This window comes from Heliangelus exortis, chromosome 3 (assembly GCF_036169615.1).
Source record: "Heliangelus exortis chromosome 3, bHelExo1.hap1, whole genome shotgun sequence".
Classification (NCBI taxonomy): Eukaryota; Metazoa; Chordata; class Aves; order Apodiformes; family Trochilidae; genus Heliangelus; species Heliangelus exortis.
This window is the reverse complement of record NC_092424.1, coordinates 48,455,212-48,481,712: the sequence shown is the minus strand read 5'-3', so window position 1 is coordinate 48,481,712 and position 26,501 is coordinate 48,455,212. Positions and strand designations below refer to the sequence as shown.

The window sequence follows — 26,501 nt, the reverse complement described above, 5'->3', positions numbered from 1 at the left end:
GTAAATTTAAAAAGAGCTATAAAGAATGAGGGCAAAGGGGAGGAATCAGTGTCAGCAGCAACATTTCATAGTACAATCTTTTTAATAACAATTTCATAATATATTGGGAATTTTATGTGCTCGCAAATTGATTTTCACAGGAAGAAAAAAAAAATAATGAGTGTACAGATAACCTTCCTACAAACAAAACTGTCAGAGAAAGGAGTAATTTTATTAGGCACTCCAAGCAGGAGACATGCAAGACAGTGATTTCTGGTGATTTGGTTTGTAAAGAAATTAAATTAACTCTTCTGTAGCAAGAAATGTATTAGGCATGTATTTTTGTCTAAAAACAAGAATAGTAGACACAGGATGGTGGGGTTTTTATCAGTCCTTAGGCTGGACAAGGCCTGTATCTGTGTTGATAATAACAAGCAAGTGCAACAAGAACAGACACTGAAACAGTAATCCAGCATTATATTAAGCAGCTTTCTGTTCCTCTAGTAATTTGCATAACACATTAACTGAAATCAGAGTCTTTATTGAACACTAATGAATCATCAGAACTCAGAACCCTTGCCTTGCTGCCCTTGACAAATTTCAAACGATTTAAGAGATACCATATATACATATATATTTTTTTAATCACATTAGAAAATAATGTGTTTGTGTTGAGAAAGAGTGGACATAATGAATTGCAAGGGTAACATATATTAGAGTTGGTTCCTCAATTTGTATGAAGATATTTTGAAATCCCCACAGACAAAATGTACCACTGCGTTTTAAAGAAAACAAAGATCAATGCAGCAACTGTAGAAACTCAAAAACTGAAACTTTCTGCAAATAATATTTTATTTTTCCTTTTAAGGGAAATTATTAATACTTCTAAGAATTGGATTACAGATATAACTCGAATAAAAAAACATATTACATTTCCCAGTTCCATTAGCTCTCTACTTCTCCCCCATATAGGCATACATAAAACATAAAGACAGTCCTGAAGAGTCTTGGAAAAAACGGAGAAGCAGAGAAGCAGAAAGCATTTTATTCCCATCCTCCATAAAGCTGAACATGATATGAGGTGATAAAATGATTTTTAAGATATTGGTGATGCCAGCCTCTTTGCAGGATTACAGAGAAGTAACCAGGGTGACTCCAGAGTTTGATATTGATCAATTGAATAATAGCATCAAGAAATTGCTCTCCCAATATGCCTTGCATGAGATGAAACTCACTGTGACCCTTACTGTATTATCCTTGTGTTCCCTGTGACCAGTACAAATATCTAATAATTTACAGATCTGAAAGGTATACAGTTGAAGAATATTTAAATAGCAGTTGCAAATACCACAGTAATTATTTTTTCTGCACATTCCTTTCAGTTTGTAGTCTGTTGCTCAAAGATGTTTAAGAATCATACATAGCGCCTCCTTTATTCTTTATCTCTTTAGAGTACTTAAATTGAAGAGATATTGAAATTTAGGCCTTATTTTTTTCATTTTCTTTTACAGAGGTAAAGCATGTTTTATTTGTGTGACTCAAATTGTTTAAATGATCAAAAGCAGAAAACCCAATCCCTTGCAAGCCAACCTATGAAATGCATATTCAGTGGCAAGTTTGCCAATGCAAAGAGTGCAGTTGTTTCTTAACCACTCATCTTAACAGCGGTACAACTGTATCATCATCATCTAGAGCTGTGTCACTTTGGAATACTTCACATTTCTTATGCAAGGACACTGACAAAAAGCAACTGAGATGAAGTAAAGATACAAGAATAGTGTTCTTATACAGAATTAATTTGTCTAAGTTCCATTAGCATTTATTACCCTTCTAAATTAATATTGAAAAATTCTGCTTTTTCAGCCACCAATCATTGAGCCATACTTTTATTCTTCTCCTTCTACTGTTTTTCTACCTCATCCCACAAAATCAACTACTGGCACCTTAAGCTTATTCTTGGAATATACAAGTCTTGCTGTGAAACAGTAAATATCATTGCTCTTAAATGACAGATTTACAGAGACTCATTATAACTGCTCCTTCTACTCACATTGTATTTTACAAAGGCACCCCTCATTCAACGAGGTTAGTTCAATCAAACAAAAAAGAAAATTAACTTAATCTTTTCTCTTTCCCACAATTTCTTTCTGTATAAACATCCACCATTAAATCCTGTTGACTCCTCTTTTGACTTGTGTTTTAAAAGCTCATTTAATCCCTCCAATCAACTAAGACTTTTTTTTTTAATCAACATTGTTTTCCTCTCTTTAAACTACATTTGAAATTAGGGAACAGACAAAGATTAAAAATAGTATTTAAAGCTAAGCGTACTCTCCAGCCTGGTCATACCAAAGCAAATCAAGTTCAGAATCAATTCTTTCCTGCTTTATTCAAGACAACTCTGGTTCTTACTTAAGTGCTGCTGCTAACATTTAATTTTAGATCATTAAGCAATAAGAAATGAAGGAAACTGCCAAGGTGAGTCTGCTTGTCAGACTGTGAAGATACTGAAATTCAGTGTTCCTCCTCAAGGTTTTTAAACTAAATAAATCCTGCTCATTACAAGTAACATTATTCTTCTCTTTCAAGACATGAGAATCATGACATTGCTTCAATAGCATGAGTAATGTTGAAAGTAGGGAAAGATTACCAGAAAAGTCTTCTTCGGGATGCACTAGTTAATTCTGCTGATTTTATTAAAGCCATCTTCAAACCAAACCAGTGGTCTCTACCTCTATGCAGACCTCAACCCACTTGTAACCCTTTATCAAAGTCCATGTGTAAGAACATTAAAAAAATTTATGAGTGACATGGGAGTCTGTTTCTCAGTTCCCCCTGCTTCATTCCCCAACCTATCTCCAGTGCAGCCAACACACTGCCATCAGAACAAGCTGCCAGTATCAGTGGGTACTTTGCCAACAAGCTGTATGCTTGCAGGATTACACCTCAAAAAATGAAGGGAGATGCCCAGAAACTTAGAAAAATGTATCATGAAGTATGAAAATGAGGATATTTATATGAAATATTTGAGTTGAAAATCTTTGCTTAGAACAGATCAGAAGCTTTAATCTTAGCCTGTTCCATCTGATGTGATGGCAGGACTACCCATCCTATCTGTATCCTCCAACCCTGAAGATACCCAGGAGCTCCAGAGATCACTCCCCACAGGCCAACTTGCAAAATATTCCAAACTTCAGCTACAAGCTCTGATCAAGTAAAGCAGTAACATGACTTGCCATCCTTCAATGCCCACTAAGGTCATACCAACAAGAAAGAAAAGAAAAAAAAAAACACAAAAAAACCCAACCTATTTCAGGGCAGTTTTGCTCTCTGTAGTTTGATACTTTAACATTTTCTTCAAAATACTGCTGTGGTTGCGATCACTTTAATTGCACTGAAATTGCCCCCCTAGTCTGGGCAGTCAGTGGTGCCTTCATCCCCAGTCTTCCCATTTTCCACTCGGGTCTGAGCGAGGAACCTATGCCTTTAGCATGACAGTTTCCTTTTGCCTCCTGCAATACTTTGCAGCAGAAGCAGAAATGCTATACAGAGCATTCAAGGATCTTTACAGTAGGTTTTTCCTTTTTGTAGTTAACCACCCACATGCTTAAAAAAAAAATTAATCTTCATATCACAGTTTAAAAACAACCACCACACCTCAGAAGTATAACAACCTTGATCAACAGACTTACCAGCTTCTCAAAGCTCTCCAGTACTCATCAGTTGTTTGAAACACAAAATGTGGCGCTCAGACTTACTGTACAGTAATATGCAATAGCACAAGTCCTCATAGATGTTCTTCTAGAATTATTTATCTGTACATCTACTTCATAGCAATCCTAAAGACTTTAAAAACTTACTTCTTTTTTCCAGTCTCAAACTGATACCCTTGTAACACACATTTTCTTCAGCCTAAAAAGAACTACTTTGGGTCTGGCATACTATACACTATACCTCCTTAAAAATTCGTTTACCTCTCTGGAAAAAAGTTATCCTCTCAAAGCTGCAGTCTTTGACCTTTAAAGTATTGGCAAACAGTTCATAAATGATGATGGACTACTGAAACCTAAGCTAAGGATTGTTATAACACATCAAAATCTCCATACTTCCATATATAAATACTACTTATTATTTTCAAAATAATATACCTCAACCGTTCCTCTTGACAACCAAGGTATTTGTACTGTTGTTGCTACTTTTTATATTAGTTTTACATTTACATTAATATCAAGCACTATAAAAAACTTCCATTAAGAAAGTGCCAAAAACCAATCAATATGTGCTTATTTCTAAAGAAATTTTGGATGAAATGATGAATGGGCTCTATAGACATCAGTCACCACTGTTCTGCTATAGGTTATAAACTTGGCATTTTAAAGTACATTATGTATTCATCTTTTTTCTTTTTACAGTTTTTATTCTGGTTGAGAGACACATGTAAGAACAAGCCTAGTTTGAATACTCTGGTACTGTACTACACTGGAGCATCTCTGCTGTTTTCTTACTGTCTGCTCAAGTGCAAAGTTAGGGTTTTAGTTAGGGTTTGTCATTGACTTATTTTTATGTATTTCTAAATTATACAGTGGGCAAGTAGTAAACAAAAATCTATAGTATATGCAGCCTAAGACTATACAGATTAACACTTGATAATTTTTCTAGTTACTACGTATGCCTTTCTGCCAGACTATATTGATAACACTCTCTTTTATGGTCAAGGAAATAATAATCAAGGCAAACTTACTTGATAAAATAGGGCACTTTGTTATGTGAAACAGATCTCTGCCATGGAAACTGTACTGAGGCTGAGGAAATAAAGAGAAGGCAATTATTAGAAAGTATCTGTCAAACAAACTATCTTTATTTTATTTATTTATTTTACAAGTAAAGTAATTTATAATAAATTAAATGGAAACAATTAAAAATTCCCAGACAGCTTTCAGTAATTAGGGAAACGAATGGAGCAAACAACAGCTATCTATCAAGAGGACTCTATGCATCTATTTGATGCTATGCTAGAAATAAAAGTAATGTTTTGATTCTGTTTCAAAGGATAACAAATTCTGAGCAAGCAAGCTATCCATCCAGTGAAAATGGAGACATTGTTTATTCTACCTCCATAGAATTATTAATTAAAGTCTCAATTAATGTAATTTTCTTTAAGCATGATCCACTTTAGAGATCATCCCTCTTTGGAAAAAGAATTCCATTAGAAAATAACTCCTCTTACCCTAGGACCTCTCAGGCTGCAGCAAGGACTTAACAGCCTTGTAAGCCCCACAGGTTGGTGCCTCTGCAGAGAGAGCCAGGTCTCACCCTGCTCACAGCTGCCTGTTCCCTGAAGAGTTTAATGGCTGTGACCTCTTCTTGGGCCACACAAATTTTCATGGCTTATAATTTAAGAAACATGCGTGCACCGAGACACAGATTAACTAGGAAGAATATTTGGGGAACTAAAGGAATTAAGGGAGACACATTACTCACTAGAAAAAAATAGAAAAAATTCCGTGTCACTACTCAAAGACTAAAAGAACATTTGCAGTAACAAGGTAGGTAGTTACCTGGCAAAGAACAAGCATTGTAAAGGCTAAATGCTCAAATGGTGGTATTAAATAAAAAATAATCCTTAAGCTTTCCTAACATTGAAAAAAAGAGAAAATATATTCAACCAGATAGGTGAGGGTGGCCATCAGCTTGAGAGTTACATTCTTTAGTTTTGTAATTTGGCATTTACAGTGGCTTCAGTACTACTACACTAATTATGTCAGCTAACTAAAGAAAAATCTGGCCACAGTTTGCTTAGATACAATTTATGTGCAAAGACAGACTATAGATATTCTGCACTGACACAGACATGGACTAAACAACATAATAAATTATATTAATTGTTACAGACCAAATCATCCTCCAGCTATTGGGGAACACTCTTTCTAAAAATATTGCCGGTTCTGTGCTGCATAAAGCTCTGCAAAGATAAAATTCCCATTCTTTTTTTAAAATCAGCTTTTCAGTGAAAACCGAAGAAAGTAGTTACCAGTTCTGGCACTCCCTAGCAGACCTGCCAATATTAGTAAGGCTGGACACTACTCAAGACATGCTTTGAGTAGGACACTTCCCAAGACCATAAAACTAGGCTAATTGCTAAGGAATACGGGGAGTCAGCACTCCATGGACTTTCATGGATTCTTCTAAGAAAGCATGCAAGAAACACAACAGAGAGAAGTGGATCTTGGGCCTTAGAAATCAAATTAGAGGAAAAAAGTCATTGTTTCTGAAAGCTGGAGACAGCAAAACAATCTTTTTTCAAAGAACAAATAAAGGATTATAAGGATTAGTCAACTTTACCCATATTAGTGGTGTGTAAAATTTACAATTAACTCACAAGGAGCTTACTTTCTGTCCCAAAGGCAATGAAAAAAGAGCAGTAAAATTCTGCCAAACATTGCTGGGAGGGGAAAAAAAGATCAGCAAAGAGAGGGATCACAGATCATAGTGGCCTCCTAATACTGGCCTAAAACCTCAGCCTCCTACCGCTGAACATTTAGGAACGGCCAATGCAATTTTATTTTAGTCTTAAAAAATATTCTGAAGAACTTTATTAGCAATGATCTCTGTGAAGATGATGTAACATGCATTCTGGAAACTTTCCCTTCCTGACTTTTCTATATACCATAAACTCAATGTCCCCTCAAGCCCAGAAAAGATGCCCTAAGCAAGGCTGAAAATATACTGATAAGGAACTGCATAGTTTCTTCAGACAGAATCCTGTGCAAGTTTTATCCACCAAGAAAGCCAGTTCACCACTCGCAGACTTGTGAATGCAGTTGGTGCCTGCTTTAAGCCAAATCAAGGAAATTATCCAGGTCAAGGCAAACAAAACCAGCCAACCTTGCTTGGCAGGATTCCTTGTTTCACATATAGACTCTTTCACAGATTCTTTTTTTGTTTGTTTGTTTTCCAGATCAGTCATCTGAACATATGCATTGGTCCAGTTAAGGAGAAGTGAACATCCTTAATAGTGATTACAGCAGTGAAGTCAGGAACTTTAAACTCTCTAGAGTAGGAGAAACATATTGTTTCCTGGTCTTTTTTAATTATACAGACTAGACTGGCTACCCTCCCAAACAGTTAGTCTGGTGGTTTTCAACAGTGCCACAGATAGCATCCTTTCTATGTTGGTTTTTTTTTTAGCAAATTATCACATAGGGGTACAGTCAAGGTTACAAGTAACTGTGGCAACACTTTGAAATACTACTTAATAGTTTAAAAAAATTTAAAATCACATATTTTTAAGTTATTTGTTCTCTCAATTGAAAAACAAGAAAGAGGCACAGATGTGTTTATGAACACCTGAAGATTCTGGATGAGCCATAGCTGAGACCTTGCTGCAGAGGACAAAGAAAAAAGCCACCACGGGCACAACCATAACTCAGCAAGGCATTACAGTAATTCCCAAGGGAAGCATGCCAGTTAGAATGTCAAAGAAGATGAAACATCCCTACAAAAACAAGGAAGTAGATATCAACGTGGAAGAGGAACTTCCTGCTCCTCGAGCCACAAGGAAACCTGGAGCAAAGAGCAGTCAGTGTTGGAGAAAGCACTTGCATCTCACATGCATCTATTGATTCAAAGAACTTACAGGAAAGAAAGTGCTGTGATGCAGGCCCAAAATCTCGGTGTGCCTCTTGTAACTGCTTAAGGCGATCTTCTACAGACACCTACACAGAAACATATATACACAAAATTCATATTGCATTTACTTTGTAACACCACGGCCATAATAGTAAAAACACTTGTTTACATTTAATTTTAGTTAAATAAATTTAAGTTCTCTATGCATCATAACACTTATTTGACATCCAGCAATCCAAGGCTCCTGTTTTGCTGTTATTTGTTTGATGAAGGTCATAGAATCATAGAATGGTTTGGGTTGGAAGGGACCTTAAAGTGCCTAAAGCATCTTTGAAGAGGACAGAATAGAATGAGAAGCATTCCTTTCCTCCCCACCTACTGTAAACATTCAGAAGAATACCTGTAAAAGCTTCCACCGCATATTAAGATCATCCAGCTGACGAGCCATCTTTAGTGATGGATAAAGGTCTAGTGGAGACAGCTGACTGGACAAATCATTCACTGTTTTAACTTTCAGGTTGATGGGAGCAATTTCTTCTCTAAAAGCCTACGAGAGCAAAAAGCATACATTTATGTTTAATGGACATCAGAGTAGCACAGAAGCCACCATAAACTCAACATGGCGCTGACTTGCCCAATGTGGAAGCTTATCCTAAAAAATTTTATGTAACTCAGTTTTCAGCAAAAAAAGTTCACTCATTCAATATTCTGATTAAATCCTTTATGTCCATCTTTACAGAAAAATAGTACGAAATTTATCCCAACTGCACTTTTTAGATTGTTTAAATAAGATTTTTAGTGGTGCCGTTTGGCTCTGGAGCTTTTCTTTCCAAAAAGAAATATGTTCCTGTTCCACCAGGAGCTTTAACAGTATATAACCTGTCAAATGGTCTCAAGAAAAAATGCATTCAGTAACCACAGTTTTCCAGTATTAAGCAGCTGACAAAAATTCGATTTAAAAACTATTACTGAATTAGCAAAGCATGAAGGAAAGTATCTTCTAGGGAAAAAGAGTACAATGGCTTACCTGATGAGATCTGTGGAGTAAAACTAGTACAGTGATTGAAACAAAAAAGATTTATTCATTCAAATGCAACTAGATACAGTATTAGGACAAAATTGATGTAAGTGGTAGTTACAGTTGAAAAGATGTATTAAATATCTTTCTTGCTGCAAGCAGTTAATTGTTCAATACTGTAAACAACTTCATTAAACATGAAGCAAGCCAAAAACAACTGGAAAAGAAATATTTTCTTTGGACAATTCATTTATCTCCCTTCAAAATCTCTCTCATAAACACCCAGGAACAGAAGGCACCTATTAGCATGAAAGAAGTGTTTGGTTTCTGAACAGACAGCAGGTCCCTATTACTTCAGCAGAGGTTTCAATTTTTCTACAGCAATGAAAATATAAAAGATTTCGCTTTACTCTTTACAGAAAAAAAGCCAGCAAGATATGACAAATAGGATCTTAACATGAAAATGAAGAGCTATTCAGCACCAGCATCTTTGTGTTTGCTTTAGTGTCTATATTAAAATATAAGGATGGGGGGAGAAAAGGCATTACGCTCCTCAAATCTACAGCAGCCTGGACATAAATCATCTTTGACTGCCTTTGTTCTAAAAATTTTGGTTCCATTAAGCCTGGAAGTAACAACAAAATTTAAGAATGAGGCTGCTTACATTGATAAATGTGAATTAATGCAGTCCTGTGTTGATTTCATGTGAACACGCAGGCTGTGTATACACAGAGAGTAACTGCAGAAAACTGGTTGTAGACCATGGCCCTTCTTCTAATGCCAGTGTCCCATGCTGAAGACATGGGTGGTCAGTTACATGACCCCAGGGCCATCTAATGTTTTGCCACTTTCGTTCTTGAGCTAAAACGCTCAAGATCTGTGTTTGTGAAACAGAAGCTTAGTGACAAATATTACCTTTTCCTGAAACGGCAATTTCCTCTATCTACATGTGCATACCTACATGTTCTCCTAGATCCCTGATACTCAGGCACTCTCCCAAGCTCTGTACTGTCCAGCCAGCTTTCCTGGACAATGCTAGTTATCAGAAGACATTCCTTCTTTGGGGAGCTCTGCATTACTCCAACCCATGCAGCTAAGCAACAGATGACTATTACCGCTTGTGAGCTGCCATGCCTTGGGGTGCTGAGCCCTGCATGGGTGCCCTGGAGCCCTAACTGCAAGAACTAGTCTGCCCATAAGAACAATGTATGGTTGTATTTGTTCTTTGCTTTGAAATAATCCTGAAGAGAAGCCTGACTAAATTAAAAGAACATATAAATTTTCACTCCCTACAAACTAAAACAGCCAATAGACATGAGAAGTTTGTGAACATTAAGGAACAGAAACTGAAACTCTGTATATACTTCCATATGACTGAAAGAGCTCCAAATTTTTTTCTAAGAAGAAAACTATACATGATAGCTAAACTGATCTAACAGCTCGGCACCACCAAAAGGAGGGGAGTGTACTGTCAGCTACTAGGATGATAACTGACTCAACTCATACTCCAGAGCTCAGGTTAAGCCCCAACCACACCCACTTGTTATGTATCTTTGTTAGACAGTAATCCTAGGAAGAAAATGTTTAAATTCCAGACCACATTTTTTTCATATCATGAATTTCATTAATAGTTTGTACACATCTGTAGCTTTCTAATCACATATTCTTATGCAAACACCATTGACACAGTTAAAGTGGCAGAGCACTGAACTTTCTTTGAGACCTCAGATCTAGTCTTTAAAGAGCACTTTAATCTGTAAATAAGAATTTCTGTATACAGTGTATACATTTATAATGTGACTAGGGATTGAAGAATTGAGGTGTCTTACACTCACACAGGCTAAATATTCCCCAGGAGTTCCACACTTACTGTAGTTTTCTCAATGTGATCTGGTAATGAATCTATGAGCAAGTCTCCCACAGGCTTCCAGCCATTCCTCACATTTTCAGCCTCCTTCAAGTCAGCATCGAGGTCATCCATGGCACACTGCAAGTCTTTCAGTTTTTCTAATGCTTTGTCCACTTGCTTCTGCCAGACACTGGCACTGGCATTCAGGTTCTCCCATTTCTCTTTTACCTCTGATGACTGCTTACGCATAGCTTTGGCAATCCTCATGGCTTTCTCCTCAGGAGTCAACTCTGCAGATGGAAAGAAAGGGACAAGATTTACTTGTTCTTATTCATGTCAGACATGACAATCACTAAATTGAAGACAACTGCTAAATTCATAGTTATCTGATAATTTAATTCAGTTTGTACAAGGTAGAAGTAAGTCCAGAGGTTCCCAGATTCCCTTGTACACAACAAACTTGCACTTTCTGCAGGAAGAGAAGCAAGCAGAGGAAACTGGATATAATGCAAAAAGCAGAGAGAAAAAAAAAAGGGGGAGAGGCATGGCATACACTGAAACTAAGTCAGCTGGCCTCCTATTCACTCCTATATCAAACCCTTGGAAAAGATTTATCATAGGATTCTTGTGATTAAAATTCAATTCTCATCCATAAATAGATTATGCACAATGATGCAAAGATGAAAGCACCTCTTTTGTCAGAAATCAAGAGAGATACACAATCTCCCACTTTGTGATATACTGTCTTTAAATTAATTATAATTGATTAAGCTTTGAGTTAGGAACTTAAGGGAAGAGGACAAGAGGGGAATATATGAAAAATGGGGAAGTTGAAGCTTTTTGCTTTTCCCTCAGGCTAAATGAATGTCAAAATAAATGCACTGTTAGGGTTGCAAAAGTTGTCTTACTATGCCTCTGGTGATGCAACTATTGTTCCATATCACCATATACATGACAGCACACGGCAAATAAATAATAAAAAATAAACCACTAGAATACATTTAGTTTGTTGCTGAGAAAAGTAGGCATGTTTTCCCCAGATGAAAAAGTAACAAGAAGTTAGTTGGATTAAAAACAGTTTCTGCCCAACAAGTCCACATATTTATTACTTTTAAAAGTATATTCAAATCGTGTTAGCCCATAGTAGTCCATGAGTGACAGACTACAAATACTAGAAGAGCATGTTAGGGCAGAGGATGTTGCCAAATGACCAAGTGTTGCCCAAAAGCACAAGAAAATTTTATAAGAAGTGGTTATGTAAAAGAAAAAAGTACCACCAGTGGTAACCAAATGAGAATGAGAGGCAAGGAAATTCGGCAAAAGCCAACATCACCAAAGGGAGACAAATACCTAGGCTGTAGGTTGCAGAGTATATTTTGACTCCTAGAAATTGACAAACTTTTCTGAAAAATAGAGAGCCATTTGAAGAAAGAGAGGAGCTGAGAAGGACAAAAGGAATATTGAGTTTATCAGTCTTTCTCAGTGATTTGCTGGGTGTCATCAGCTATCACAGGAAAGCACCGCTCATGTACTGCCTTCAAAAGCAGAGGCCAGCAGTGGCAAGAAGATATTTCAGAACTGGAATTTGGGGAGAAACAGTTGTAATAAAAACCTGCAGTGCTTAATTAGATGCAAATGGATATAAATTATGTAAGCAGCTCTGGGATATAGAGATATGGCAGTAACCCACAATTTGAAATACTGACAAACCAGAGAAAAGATAGGCTATGATAAATTGTACCTTGTCTCTGGAATTCCAACAATTCACAGTAGAATAAAGCACATCATAGGATAGCATAGTTCTGGGATGATCTTTACCCCAAGTTTTACAAAAGATTTTAGAAAAAGAAATAAAGCTCAAGTCGTAAGAAAAAATCCCAAGATTTTCATATAAAAAAAATACTGTTTTAAACAAAAACCAACAGCTGCAAATCGTTATGTAAATATACCAAAGAAGTTGTTAGTAGAAGTGATTTCTAAATTATTCACTGTTACAAAAAATAACATACCACTGATGAATGAATGAGAGTCCACTCAGTTCAGAGACAAAAGGACTGTGAACAATCCAGAAGCCAAACTAAACTTCACCTGCACCATGCAGGAATGGTGCATCTAGTGGCAGAGTTCAGTATCTCTATACAGATACTGAACAGATACAGGTACAACTATAGTTTGAAAGCAACCAGGCCTAGGGAGTCAAAGCTGTAGGACTGCAAATGAAGATTAAGAGATCAACTATGCTGGGGAAACTTTACACAAAGAAATTCTGATCTTCATTGCAAGGCGTAAATTGTAGTCCCAGTTGTAGGAAGCCTCCTTTGATGGCATCTTGAACATGTGAATATAGAGGATGTTATACCCAGAAACTGGACTAAGCAGAAGTTACATATATGCAGAGCTGCAATCTGCCATTTTCATCCAATATCATGTGTTTTCATCATTCTTTACACATCATTAGAGATAAACTCTACCAGTTCTGCATATAAGGATCAGGAAGTTGGAAGGGCTTAACATTTCTAAACTACATTATTAGCAGATCACTTTAAATGATCAGTAACTTGACAAGAAATATGCTGAAAGCTTTAGTAAGAGCTGAAAATCTTGCAGAACATTTTGGTTGTCCTTAAAGGTAATGACACAACAGATTCAATGAGTGCTTCATGCTCCAGTAAAAACAGTAAGGAAAAAAGTGGCTGTAGCAATAAATAGGAATAGAAGAGGACAAGAACATCCAGACATTACTTGTCTGGGCAGCTTAAAAAAAATAAAAAGGCAGCCTAGCCATGACAGGCTAGTCACATATTTGGGGAAGAAAAAAATTCCAGATTAACTGGGTGATAAAAGTCTCCCAGCAAAACTGAACAGTGAAACACCTTTTAATACCATTTGTCAAATCCAAGTCATTGTGTAAGGGTATCTCCTGCAATTTTATTTGAAAAATATTAACTCATTGCAAGACTGCTTTATTTTACAGAAGCCTTGGAAGTGCTTGTAAACTTGACCTAAAAAGATACTTGCTAGGGAAATAAAGAAAAACATACATTTTGCTGAGCTGTAAAACCATCCAACAACTATTCACTGAAGAAAGAAATATTTCTTGCAGAAGTTCAGGTTTTGCAACATGAAAACCCAACTTCATTTTGAGCAACACATTGTTTTTTTTCCTAGCAGACAACATATTCTTCAAGGTACTGGTTACATAGCGTAGAATTATAAACCTCATTAAAATAATATCTTAACATTTATTCTGAGTTTGGAATTCATTTCACCAGTCTGTCATTACATACACTGGCAGACAATGTTCCTTTTTGTTGTTAATAAGGCTACACAGAGGTTGTTGCTTTTTTGTTCCCACTTAATACAAATTCTTCTCAAAGAACAGCTTCCTCACCTGACCCTGTCTCTCTCTTTTTTTTTTTTTTTTTTTTTTGTACTTACTACATTATTTTCACTTAGCAGCTGCTCAGAAAGAAAAGCCTATATTCACTGGAGCATCTGTTTAACAGAGAAAAATTATATTGACGGACCTTTCAGTAAGGTAGAAAGAGCAGAAAAAATTCTGCTTCTTAGTAGAAAAAGGCTTTATTTTAATAAGCATTTTTGGTCACAAAGAAAGCAATGAAAGAAACAGTAGTTTTCCTGTGCTTTAGAAGATACAGAGTGCCATAGAAAGAAAATTTTCAAGCCTGAACTTCACAGCATATAGCTTCCTTGCAAGCTTGTATATATGGAGAATACTTCCCCAGAAAAGTTAGTGAAAAAAATTCACCTTGTTTAAGAAGTCATTTTATATCTCTTGAGCTATTACTGGCTCTAGCAGTTTTGATTCTCAGCAACTGTGCTTGATCCTCATTACGTGGACTTGAACTAGTGATCTCTTTCCATCTTACCACAATTGTATTAATTCCCTTTCACTTTTGCTATATTTTTTAATGAGATACATTATAACTAGAGCTGACTTCATGTTTTCTGGCTCTCACATTGTGTTAAACATTGTCTCTTTCTGTGTTCAACTAATCTTTGCCACAAAAACCAACGGGTGACACAACACTGTCATCATTATGAACACTTTCAGAGCATTTGAACAGACACAATGGCACATTGTGAAACTTCTAAGCAGGAGAACCAAATGCATTGTTACCATTGCATGATGAAGTCTTTAGCATTGCTGCTTTGAAAGTGTTCTCCGCGTTTCTAAAAACATGAATAGCAAACTTACTTCTGATGGAATAGGAATAGAAAGTTTAAAGAATGAACAGAAACTGGTTAATGTGGAAACAGCATTAGTAGGAGTCTTAGCACCCAAGCATAATCTACTATGTCACCTTTTTCTCCTGTTCAAGTGTCTATAACATATATAGTCTAAACAAAGAATAAGCCATTTCCATCTTAGCCCATTTAAGGTTTTCTTCTATCAAAACTGAAAGTTCTACAACATAAAAATGATACTTTAATAAAGAGTGAATTAAGATAATCTCTGCAGGATAAAAGACAAATTACTTTAGGTCTGCAGAAGACAGATTGCAAAAGCAGAGAAAACGTAAGTTGTATGATGAATACCTCATGTATGATTAATACTTCTGGAAAGGGCCCAGAGTATGGGCTCCAGATAAAGATAAAAGATAATAATGCTAGCAAATATACATATCTTTTGATAATGGTCAATATTTCCCAGTGGGTGCACTGGGGGGGATGAAAGAAGGGTGAAACAAAGAGAGTAGCTTCTAGTTAAAAGAGATAATTAAGTCATCCCATACCATGTATCTCCAGAGAACTACAGAAAATTACAGCAATCCTGAGAACCATACATTTATCCAGCATAACCAGTATAATTTGCCAATATAATTAGAACACTTATAATACATTCTACTAAAACAATCTACCATTCTGTAATAATGTGTTCAAGTTCACAAGACTTATGTACAGTGGAAGCCAAAAGATTGTGCTGCTGCAGGAACATAAACTAGGTATGAATTCAGTTTTAGTCTGCTCCTGCCACAAAACCAGAAAAAAAAAATTAAATGTAGCAGTACTGTTACAGCATCACCAAGCTACTATGCCATGTTCCAATTCCTGCTCAAGGCAGAGTACTAATTGAGAGAAGACTATCACCACTGCATCCCATTTACTCTAGGTAATCAAAGAATTAATCTTATGTTTCTTTCCAAAGCACTGAGGCTGCAGATTGTAACAGGCCTTTTATTTCTTCCAAAAGTCAATATAGATTTTTTTCTGGCATGGCACATATGGTAGGTATCTTCTCAGCAAGGCTGCAGGAGACAGATATACATCCCCTATTAGCATTTCAAAACAAAAGAAAGGCATCTATTTTATTCTAAAACAATACAAACCCAGAAAACAAAGATGTCAGGCAGCATAAAAGAGAGGGCTCCCTGATTTGATCGCATCCTATAACAACAAACAACTTTAAAACACGCGTGTTCTGAAGTTTTTTTGAGCCTTCTAAGCAAGTTTTCTCAGCCTGTTTTCTCCTCTATACCCATTTACTAACAGTACAGGGATCAAAGGAGCCAACTGTAACTGTACCATAAAGAATTATAATTAACTCTTTTAGATCAAAGTTTTCTCCTATACCACAGACAAGTGAAAACTAAGCTTAAAATGTGAGTTTCCTAATTTAAAAATTACAATTTCCAGTTTCCTTATCCTTGTTCATCTTTAAATTCAGCACTTGGCCAGCTGGTTCATCAATCAGCTCCAGTCAGATGCTGACGCAGCTCAAGTGCAAGAAGAATGTGAAGCTTGCTTTTTTGTGATGGGGCCTCCTTACAGAAACATGGCAAAACAATATCATAATAAAATGAAGTGGGTGGAAAGAGAGAGTTTTAAGAAAATAGAAAGCAATTTTACAGCCCTTATCCTCTTGTATTAGCTACCTCTTCCCCCGTAAACACCCCTGTGACTATACAAGGTAAGAATTAACCTCAAAAAATAATGGTTTTCTAATTAATATGACAATGATTTAGAATATATATAAGTTTTTGCCATTTATATTATAGAAGCAGCCAAAACCTGTTTAAATAATGACTGTGCTGTATACTGATAATCAATATTTTCCAAAGACAGTCAGCTTGCAATCCAAAACTGCACTCCTTCCCCCTTAACAACATGAAGTGTACTTCACTGAAGTTAACTCTAATCAACTGCAGAGACCAGAGATCAAGAAGCTGACAGAAAATAAAAAATTAAATATCTGCAAAGGCAAAATAAGCCTGCATCTGCTTCCTTCAATGAAAATGATTAATCAGAAGAAAAACTGGGTGTGACTGGTTGTCTTCAAATCCAGAGATGCAGCTTTCTGGAGACGAATGACATTACTTGTCAGAAAAAATTTACTCAGTCCTTGGTGTAATTTAACAGCTTATGATATATAACAGATCAGAGCAGATGATTCCAGAAGCCTTTTGGCCTGAAAATCTATTAATATACAGAAAGTGCAACACTGCTCTGTGTTGGGTGCAGGTGCCCACCACTCCTACGAGCAGGGGCTGCACAGGGGCCTCTGTAAGGAGAAGCCCAGACTCCCCTATGCCAGGGACAGCTGGCCCCAGAATACCTACCCCAGGGCACAGCTGAGCTCCTCAGCTCAGGTACCTCAAGAGAAGCACATTTAAGAAAGAGCAGACAACACCAGAAAGAGGAGGGGAACAAAAAGGAGAAACAGTAGAGGGGAAACACTAAGGTCAAAGGGGAAAAAGGAGCTCCATGGCAGGGCAGATATTCCCCATGGCAAGTCCATGCTGGGGCAGAGGAAAGATGTGAGAAAAAAGAAGCAGCAGAGAGAAACCGCTAGGATGACCATGGACCCACCACTCTCACACCCACCTCCTGCCTGGGAGTTTGGCTGGTGGCCAAGACTAACAAATCATGTGCTCAATAAAAAAAGGAAGTCTATGGAACTACTGACTGTAAAGAAGGAAGAAGAATGTAAGCTCAATGAACATCTATGAAAATTCCCAGTCTGAGCATATTTGAGCAGGTTTCAAATATGATGACTGACAAGAGATGCTCATACATCAGTTGCACACCATCTGCCTGGCCATTATTGTTATGCAGTCAATGACTATGATTACGGTCATCAGGTTCCCTGCTATTCTGCTACCACTGCCATCTGCACAGCTGCAATTATTATTATTATTATTAATTATTAATTATTGTTGTTGTTATATCATTGTTATTTAAATGTTTTGCGTTAAAAGAATTTATGATGCAGCTCATCATCTGAAATTTGTTTTTGCATTTTCAGTCAGCAGTAGGCTAGTGATACCAACCCCTGTTAGAAAATGAACATTTTACAATGACAACATTTTATGCATCGTCAGCATTTGTGCTGGGTGGTTTTGAGACTTTTGAGAAGAGATTCTGTGACTTAAATCTTTTGTGTAAGAGAATGAGTGAACATAAAGGAAGCATTGTTATTTTTCAACTGCAAGCTTGCTTGAGATTAAGACCAGCTAAAACATTAGACATATACATTACAGGAGCTAAGGTACTAGAATTAATCACAGGGAAACATGGTCCATTTCCTTTTATTATCAGCTATTTGAACTTTATCACAAAGCTGAGTGAGGGGATATAGAACTACATAAAAATTTGCACAGAAATAACATAAGGTATGGATGTAAGAAAGACCAGGTATTTCCACTGAATAAACTCAAAGTTTGCAGTCGAAATGTATAGGAAGAAGGAAGGGAAGAGAAAACTAACTCCCAATGCAAGCTACTACACTTATTTTGTAAATTATACCAAACAGTATATTATTCACATCTTACAGTTAACTGTTATTTCTGTAAAAAGCACATTACTACCTTTTCAAAAACCATTTTTAAGTAATTAAAATTAGGATTTTATAATGTTGTAGCTTATAGCAGAAACATATTTGTAGGACTTAAAGTTTGCTTTATTTTCCTATTTTGCAGTTACCAGGGGGAGGGGGACAAAAATTACCTTCTTCTTAATCTCTAATATAGATAAATATCTCAACAAATACTACGCAAATAGAGCTTCTATGATACCTGTGGTTTATTCTTTAGCAATAATTCATCCACCGTTCAAATATTTAGGATTCTGTAATTATGCCAATTCCTTTTCCTTTTAATGAGATACACAACCAAATACATTTATTTTCATTCGTGGAGTCAAACTTTGCAACAGTGATCTTTATACATTTGAACGTTATTCTTAAACTACTATTCTCACTACACTGAAATGTAGTAGAATATTTATTAACAAAAACAAAACAAAACTGATGACTTAAGTGTTTTGAATCAAAAATAGAAAAATTAAGTAGATTTTTCTACTTCTTCCATTAAAATGTGAGCACTTACAAAGCAGACTAATAATACTTTGAGGCTAAATTGTTGAAATAAAAATAATCAGGATTAGAAAATTCTGAAATCTAACCAAGTAACTGAGACAAAATATGTCCTAGAGACATGTTAACTCCTTTTCCTTTCTGTTTAGCCATTCCCAGAGAAAAGTATTTTCTGACCTGTTTTTGACTGCAAGCTTCTTCTTGGTTCCTCAGGTCCCTCAATTGGTTGGTCAGCGAGGAAAACGCGGGCCTGGTCCACAGCACTGAGAACAGTTTGCTCTTTATCCTTCAGTTCACGCCTCAGTGCCTTTTAGGAAGGGAAAGAAGAATGACATTTGCAACTTGATCTTGTGAACAAGATACTATATCATTTTCAGAGAGTTTTAACCTTTCTGACCAGACCTGTCAAGTAACAGCCAGCATTATCTGCCCCTGTCCTCCCCAGCTGCATTCCTGTATCTTCATCTTCCCAAATCCTTCCCTTCCTTCTCACACCACTTCTGCTACAGATTAAAAAAAACCAAAATACAAACCATACAAACAAAAAACCCCAAACCTACTCACTGATGATATTCTAAACTCAATTACATTTAGGAACTTGAACTATAGTCTTACTTTCAGTAACCATTAACTTTTGTCTTTATACAGAAGTTTATGCTCTTTAGAACAGTGTTATCTCTACATGTTTTATATAGTGTTAAGAAGAATAAGCCCTGTTCTTTGCAGAATTCAAGATATACTATGTATAATAAGAAACAAAAATTTTAATTAAAAAACAAGCCCTAACTGGTTAAGAAAATATTTTTTAATAGAAACTGAGGTATTGTAAAAGCAACATTCCTGAAGAATCCCTTCACATCACCGCAGTATGTATCAATGCTTAACTTTAACATAATATACATTAGGATAAGGGTCTTCAAAAACATTCCGTATTTTACAGATCTTGACAACATTCTCTATGCAGCAATTTGTTTCAAGAACAAAGGAAGACAGGTGCAATTAAGGCTCAAAATATGGTCCCATTAAGACTCAAAAATTACCCATTTTAAAAGCTTTTGGCTACAAGAGCTTGTGTGAGTGTACTATTGAAACAGTCTATTAAAACTTAATTTCAAAGTTTTTGTCAGAAACAGGAGTGCTTATTTCAGCATCAAGTAGGAAGTCTCTCTAGAACTACTTTATTTTCCCTCTATGTGATTTCACAAATATTTCCAAAGCATAGAAGAAAAAGGAGGCTATGACAGGTTTTAAGACTACTAAGAACTTTCATCAGTTAGAAATAACCTAGAGATGGATCTCTCTTACTGTGTCTCTCCTGTCTACCTTCATACATTGTGTTCATCATTTTTTCCTGATCAATCTCAATAAATCTTCAATCCAGTTTGACCTACAAAACCTTGAATTTAATTTTCTGTCTCCCTCCACCATCCTCACCAATGAAGCTGTCCAAATTGAGGACAAATGCACAAATGTTTTAAGCCTTCAGCTCATAAACTTTAAGTCATACATGGCATTTCTTATTATTATACCTTGACAAAGAAATTTTCTAGCATGCAATAAGCCTTGCAAACAAAATTATAATATTGAAATAACTTAGTAGCAAAGTATCTTGAGGACACAGGAGATTTCTTATATTATGGTTTATATATAATTTTTTTTTTATGCCACAGATGTAAAAATAATTTTTGGAACAGCCAGTCAAACCTGCACAGTTTTATTCCTTGCTTCTTAGCAATACTCAATATATTTCCCTATTTCTTTCTGCCAGTAAAATAGAACAGCAAGGAGAGTACATATAGCAAGAATAACAAAATATATCAATAATACACTCCTGTCCTTCAAGGCAAGTCTCTTTGCAACAGAACAGAAAAGAAACCCACTATTAATCTAATCTCAAGATCAAATATAATGTCTTGAGTGGACTGAAGAAAGATTTCATTGGAATCATATCTACAGAAGCAGTACAGACTAAAGTAATGAAAAGCACAGCAAGAAACATAAAAGCTGAATATTGAATTTTATTATTTTATTAAGGATTTTTCCATAATGAGTACAATCATGTACTGTGGTGTTTTATTTAGTTTTGCAAAACATATCTCCCCAATGGCTACTCAGAACCGATGCTCATCTTTCAAGACAGAAGTGTATTAATGTGTCACTTCTTCCTTCTTGATCATTATTAAAGACTAAAATAGTCAAAACATTTGTGTAGCTTTAAGCATAGCACAGGTTTGGGTAGAGGAAGAAATCTTCACCTGTAGCTAGCTATACTTTGCAGTTATAAAATGGGAGAAAACTATTACTAGAATTTTGGTATAGATTAAACAAATAATAAATAAAGCTATAGCAAATGACTGTGAGAGGTATCTCAAAACCTGTCACTGAAACTGTCCACTAATAAGGTAAAACATGGATGCAATTATTATTTGAGCCCTGCTGGGTATGTAGATGGGAAAGCAAAATGAAAATATGAATTCTGAGCACATAAATAGCACATTTTTTTTTCCCCAACAGGTTTCCCACTTCCATATTTATAAAAACACAATGATATTTTAAAGCTATATTGGTCACAATAAAAGGTGCTATATGCAACTTTATCAGTAATTCACACTACCGTATTTCATACTACAGTTCTAAGTTGTACAATTATTTTTTGTTAGGTAACGGTTTTAAGCACAAACTTCATTTCCCTCAGTAATCTGACAGGCAACAGAATACCAAATCCAACATCCATGCTTTCAACAGTTTTATTGCACTTATGAACTAATTTCTACTTCCTAAGTAAACCACAATATGGATTTTTAAATACTCCTGGAGAAACTGACTCTACTTTTAGACTTCCTGAAAAAAACCTGGAAACTTAAAATCTGGTGTGCTGATAAAGTGTCAATACAAAGAGTTTTCAGAGCTGACCTTAAATAAAACTAGCCAAGAATACTTAAAAAAACCCCAACTTATTTCAGAGATGAAAGAATTAGTTCACTGGTAAATGGACAGAGGCTTACAAAATGTTTTATGCAGCGTCGCACAAAGCAACAAGTACAAAGAGCACCACAGTATTCATCTTGTGGGTATGAGGGACATCCTTCAACTTACTTGATTACAGCAAAGTAATCCAGAGACCCCACTACCAGAATCCTCTCAGAGAAGGGAACAAAGATCTACTCTCACTTTTGATTTGTTCCTCTCAGTAACAGAGCAACATGATTTTCCCAATATAGCTTTGGAAATTACGTACTACTTAGATTCTTACACCAAGATAAGGATTTTCCCACTCCTCATTAGAAAGTCTTATGATTTCTAATATAAAAACTCTTACAAACTAACTTACTACCTGAATTTATAGACAAGGAATTTGCCTAAACCAAGGCCTTCTGAAATTTCTGTTGGGAATGCTTTGTAGCTAAAGACTTTTTCCACTTTTGAAAAATTTGAAGGCTAGATAAAATTTTTATATTCATCATTTTTTCCACAGTGTATCCTGTAAGGATCTATTTCCTTCCATTGCATCTTAAAATTATTTTTTTGAGCACAGTAAGCAGGCTTCCAAAACTATGCACCATTGATTTACAGCCTCTTTTCTCCTCTCTTGAATTATAAAGGCTTCTATAGAATAATTCAAGAATCAGCTTAATAGTTCCAACAGATGAAGGCAAAGCTAATTTCAAAGAAAGCACACGGGATGTTTCTGAAAAACAGAACATAATTAAATCAGGCCTCATTATGCATTCTTTCAAGAAAGTAAAAATGAACGTTACTGAAACTCAGATGAGTTTATCACGTAGCTTTATGTGCCAATATCAGCTCCTGTAGTATTTAATTACTTAGCCATCTTTATTCTGCACCCAGTGCTTGAAGAACTGCTGTTACTTTTATACACTAAAAGGAAATGGAAAAATTTATCTGTGGCATATATTAAGATAGGAACAATAGGAAGGATGATTGAGAAAACTTGAAGAATGGAAAGAGGAATTGTTCATAAAGATAACATGGAGATCAAGGTTGTGACTGGGCCTTTACCAGCTGTCAGCATCATTAAAGAATTAACAATAAGGAAAGTGTAGCATGCTTAAAAGCTTCTCCTTCAGTACAGTAACCATATAGCACAAACATAAAATTTTAAAAGTAAATATTTTGATTGCTAGACATATCTCTATGTGACTTTCATCATGTATTTACCCCATATAACCATATAAAAAGCAACATTTGATTTGAGATGACACCAAAGTGACTGGTGCAGTCACCATTCCAGAAGGACAGGATGTCATCCGGAGGGATGGGATGTCCAGAAGGACCTGGACAAATCGGAGAAGTGGGCCCATGTAAGACTCCTGAGGTCCAAAAAGGACAAGTGCAAGGTCCGCCGGGGCAATCCCATTTATTAATACAGGTCATGGGATGATATGATAGCAGCCCTGCAGAAAGGGACTTGGAGGTACTGGTGGACAAAAAGAACATGAGCCAACATGTGTGCTTGCAGCCCAGAGGGCCAGTTGAATAAAATGAAGCATGTCCAAAGGAAAAAGAATCGCCACGAGGAGATTCTCACCTTTTGCTCTGAATACTGTGTCCCAGTTCTAAAACCCTCAACACAAGAAGGACATGGATCTGTTGGAATGAGTCCAGAGGATGGCCACAAAAAGAATCAGAGGGCTGGAGCACCTCTCCTACAAAGACAGGCTGAGAAAGTTGGGTTTGTTCAGCCTGGAAGGGAGAAAGCTCCAGGGAGACCTTACAGCAGCCTTCCAGTACCTGGAGGGGGCCTGCAGGAAAGCTGGGGAAGGGCTGGGGAAGGGCAAGTAGCGAGGAGACAAGGGGCAACAGCCTTAAAACTAGAGCAAGGTAGATTTAAATTAGACGTCGGGAGAAGTTCTTTACTAAGAGGGTGGTGAAACACTGGAACAGGTTGCCCAGTGGGGTGGTGGAGGCCCCATCCCTGGAGAAATTCAAAATTAGGTTTGATGGGTCTCTGAGCAACGTGATCTATTTAAAGATGTCTCTGCTCACTGCAGGGGGGTTGGACTAAATGACCTTTAAAGGTCCTACCTAAAACATTCTATAATTCTATGAGATGACACATCTCATCATGCATTTACCTTTTTATTACTTTGTACTTTATTGATGTGGCAAGACAAATAATGAAGGGGAAAAGGAGAGCATCCAAAGGAGAACCACAAGCATGGTGAAGGGCCTGGAAGGGTTAACTTATGAGGAGAGGCTGCCATCACTTGGATTGTTCAACTTGGAGGCTGAGAAGAAGGCTGAAAAGTGACCTCATTGCAATCTGCAGTCTCCCTCCTTACGGGGGGAAGATATTGGGCAGGTACTGATTTCTTCATTCATGTGACCAAAAACAAGTCTCAGGAAAATGATAGGAAGCTGAATCAGGGGAGGATTAGGTTAGATATCAGGAGAAGCACCAAGATTGCCTGGGTTCAAGAAAAGTTTGGATGATGCTGTCAGGCACATAGTATGATTCTTAGGGTGCCTGGGACAGGAGTTGGACTGGATGATCCTTATCATTGGTCCCTTCCAAATCAGCATATTCTATGATTCTATGATTCTAATATACAACTATTAACACCTGGAGATGCATAGGGAAACATGCATAACACAGGACTTTAAAGATGAGACTCAGCCGTCCACATTCTCATAATCAGGGACAAACTAATTATCAAAACACAAGAATAAGGAAAGCAAAAAAACCAAAGAAACAAAAAAAAAGTTTGACATGATCATATACATACATATTGACCATTTCAGATTAATTTTTTACAAAATAGAAGAATCTAAGCAGAATTTTAACTTTTGGAGGCTTACCCCTTGTCACTTGCAAAAGACTTCTCAGAACGGAACAAAGACAAATGAGTGGAGAAGGCTGCAGTTTTTAAAAATGTCTCTCAGTTTACCATTTACCACTTGCAGCTTCTATTGCTGTAGTGGCAATACAGTGTTCAAATAGGGTTCAGTGTGAGGGTAGACTTGAAAGTCACATTCAAAGCAAATTCCTTTTTTTGCCAGCATGCACAGTGAAAATGAACCGACAGGAATATAAAAACATACATGTGGGCAAAAGAGACAATTAAACAATGCATACTGGTGATCTTTTACCAGAAGTTAAATGTTATAAATGTTAGCTTATTTAAGACATAGCTTTTGATTTATCAAAAATTATCTTTCAGGCAGAAATAGGGGTATTTCGTCACTGAGAGTATTTTTCCCTTTATAATTTCCCTCCCCAGTGTGGGATATGCACTATGGATAAGTACATGTGGTCATGGATATTCACAGAAAATATCAGCCAGCCCTGTATAGGCATGCATACATGTTACACATTACATGACATAAGCATCTATTAATTCTCAAAGTGCTTCACAGTAACAGAGGATGGAAAGTATGCTTTATCATCTACTGATCAAGCTTGCAAGCATGAAATATAAAGCTGTTGCCAAAATTTAAAAAAAACCCTAATAAACAGACAATCTGAAACTGCACCTATGCTTGTATGCAGTGATCCTTTAATTAAGAAAGGATAACTGACTTCCCTCTGAACTTATTAAAGTAAGTAAAGTAACTTATTAAACTGGTAAGGTTATTCTCTTCTAACACTTCTGAAGCCTGTTTGGAAAGTTTTCACTTATAATAACCTTGCAGAGACTTTGAAATTAGCCCTTTGTGCACTAGGAAAGAACCCATTACTACATCATAATGGCAAAGGTAAGCTTAATTTTCATACAGATTGCAACAACAACAAAAAGGCATTAAAAAGCTATTTTTGAATTAAAGAGCATAAGGCTACACTTTCATTTAAAAATATAAATTGTTTTTAACACAGTTGATGGTTTGCCAATAAATCCTCTCTAGTCTTTTCTAAGGAAGAACTGCTGCAAGTCCTGCATTCCCTAGAGATGCTATAGGATCCACATCCAACTAGAGATGAAGGGAAGTACTGTTTAATTGAGCAAAGGTTAGAAAAAAACAGGCACAATGATGGTAATTAATGTCTTCCAGCACCAATAATCTTATGTAACTGGATTTTATATTTCCTAGCCCACTGAAATGAGACTGTTATTTGTGTTTCTAGGTCAATCAACCAAGTTTTGGTTGGCTTGAGAAGTTTAGAGGCTCAACAGAGCGTAGTTGTAGTCACTAGAAAGTGTGGAATGCTTGCGGCTATTTTATTGTTCTTAAATATAATTTGGGACTATGTTGGAAAAAAACCACTCTGTACATCCCTGAGCTGTTGCTAAATATGGCAATATCTTCAAAACAGTTTTTTCTAAAAACGTGTTTATTATTCTTTACACAAAAGAAATCTGAAAAGACAGAAATTTCAGTGAGTTAACGCAAATTGCCCACTGATAGAACTACTGACATGTGGGGAATTCTGTATTTCTCAAAGAAGTTTAGTGGATTTGCTACACACTTAGCATACACCCTCTGAACTTGCTTTGTTGGGGCTTTTCACCTTCTTCAAGAAAGCCATTTTAAAAATATTCAACTCTTACTTCACATTTCATTGTTCCAAGAGAGGGAGGATCTCCTCTTACTAAGCTTTCTGTCTTATCAATGATAATACTGAAGAGGACTGTTAAAAAGCTTTATGTGCTCTATTTTTTTAATGGAAATTAAAAAAAAATATCAAAACATGCACGGGTTATTTCCAGTGCTTCTTTCACTCATCCAACGAG

General features: G+C 36.3%; 1 protein-coding gene across 6 annotated transcripts in view; it reads right to left on the bottom strand.

Annotated features, from left to right (window-relative positions):
* Positions 1-26,501, bottom strand: part of UTRN (utrophin) — a 345,394-nt gene that overhangs the window by 64,580 nt on the left and 254,313 nt on the right. For all 6 annotated transcript variants that reach the window (XM_071740500.1, XM_071740501.1, XM_071740499.1 and 3 more), the window contains 5 exons: positions 18,988-19,117; positions 10,497-10,765; positions 8,009-8,155; positions 7,616-7,694; positions 4,721-4,781 (listed from right to left, as the gene is read on the bottom strand). In XM_071740500.1, coding sequence (XP_071596601.1) covers positions 4,721-4,781; positions 7,616-7,694; positions 8,009-8,155; positions 10,497-10,765; positions 18,988-19,117 — 686 coding nt within the window. The remainder of the gene's footprint in view (positions 1-4,720; positions 4,782-7,615; positions 7,695-8,008; positions 8,156-10,496; positions 10,766-18,987; positions 19,118-26,501) is intronic.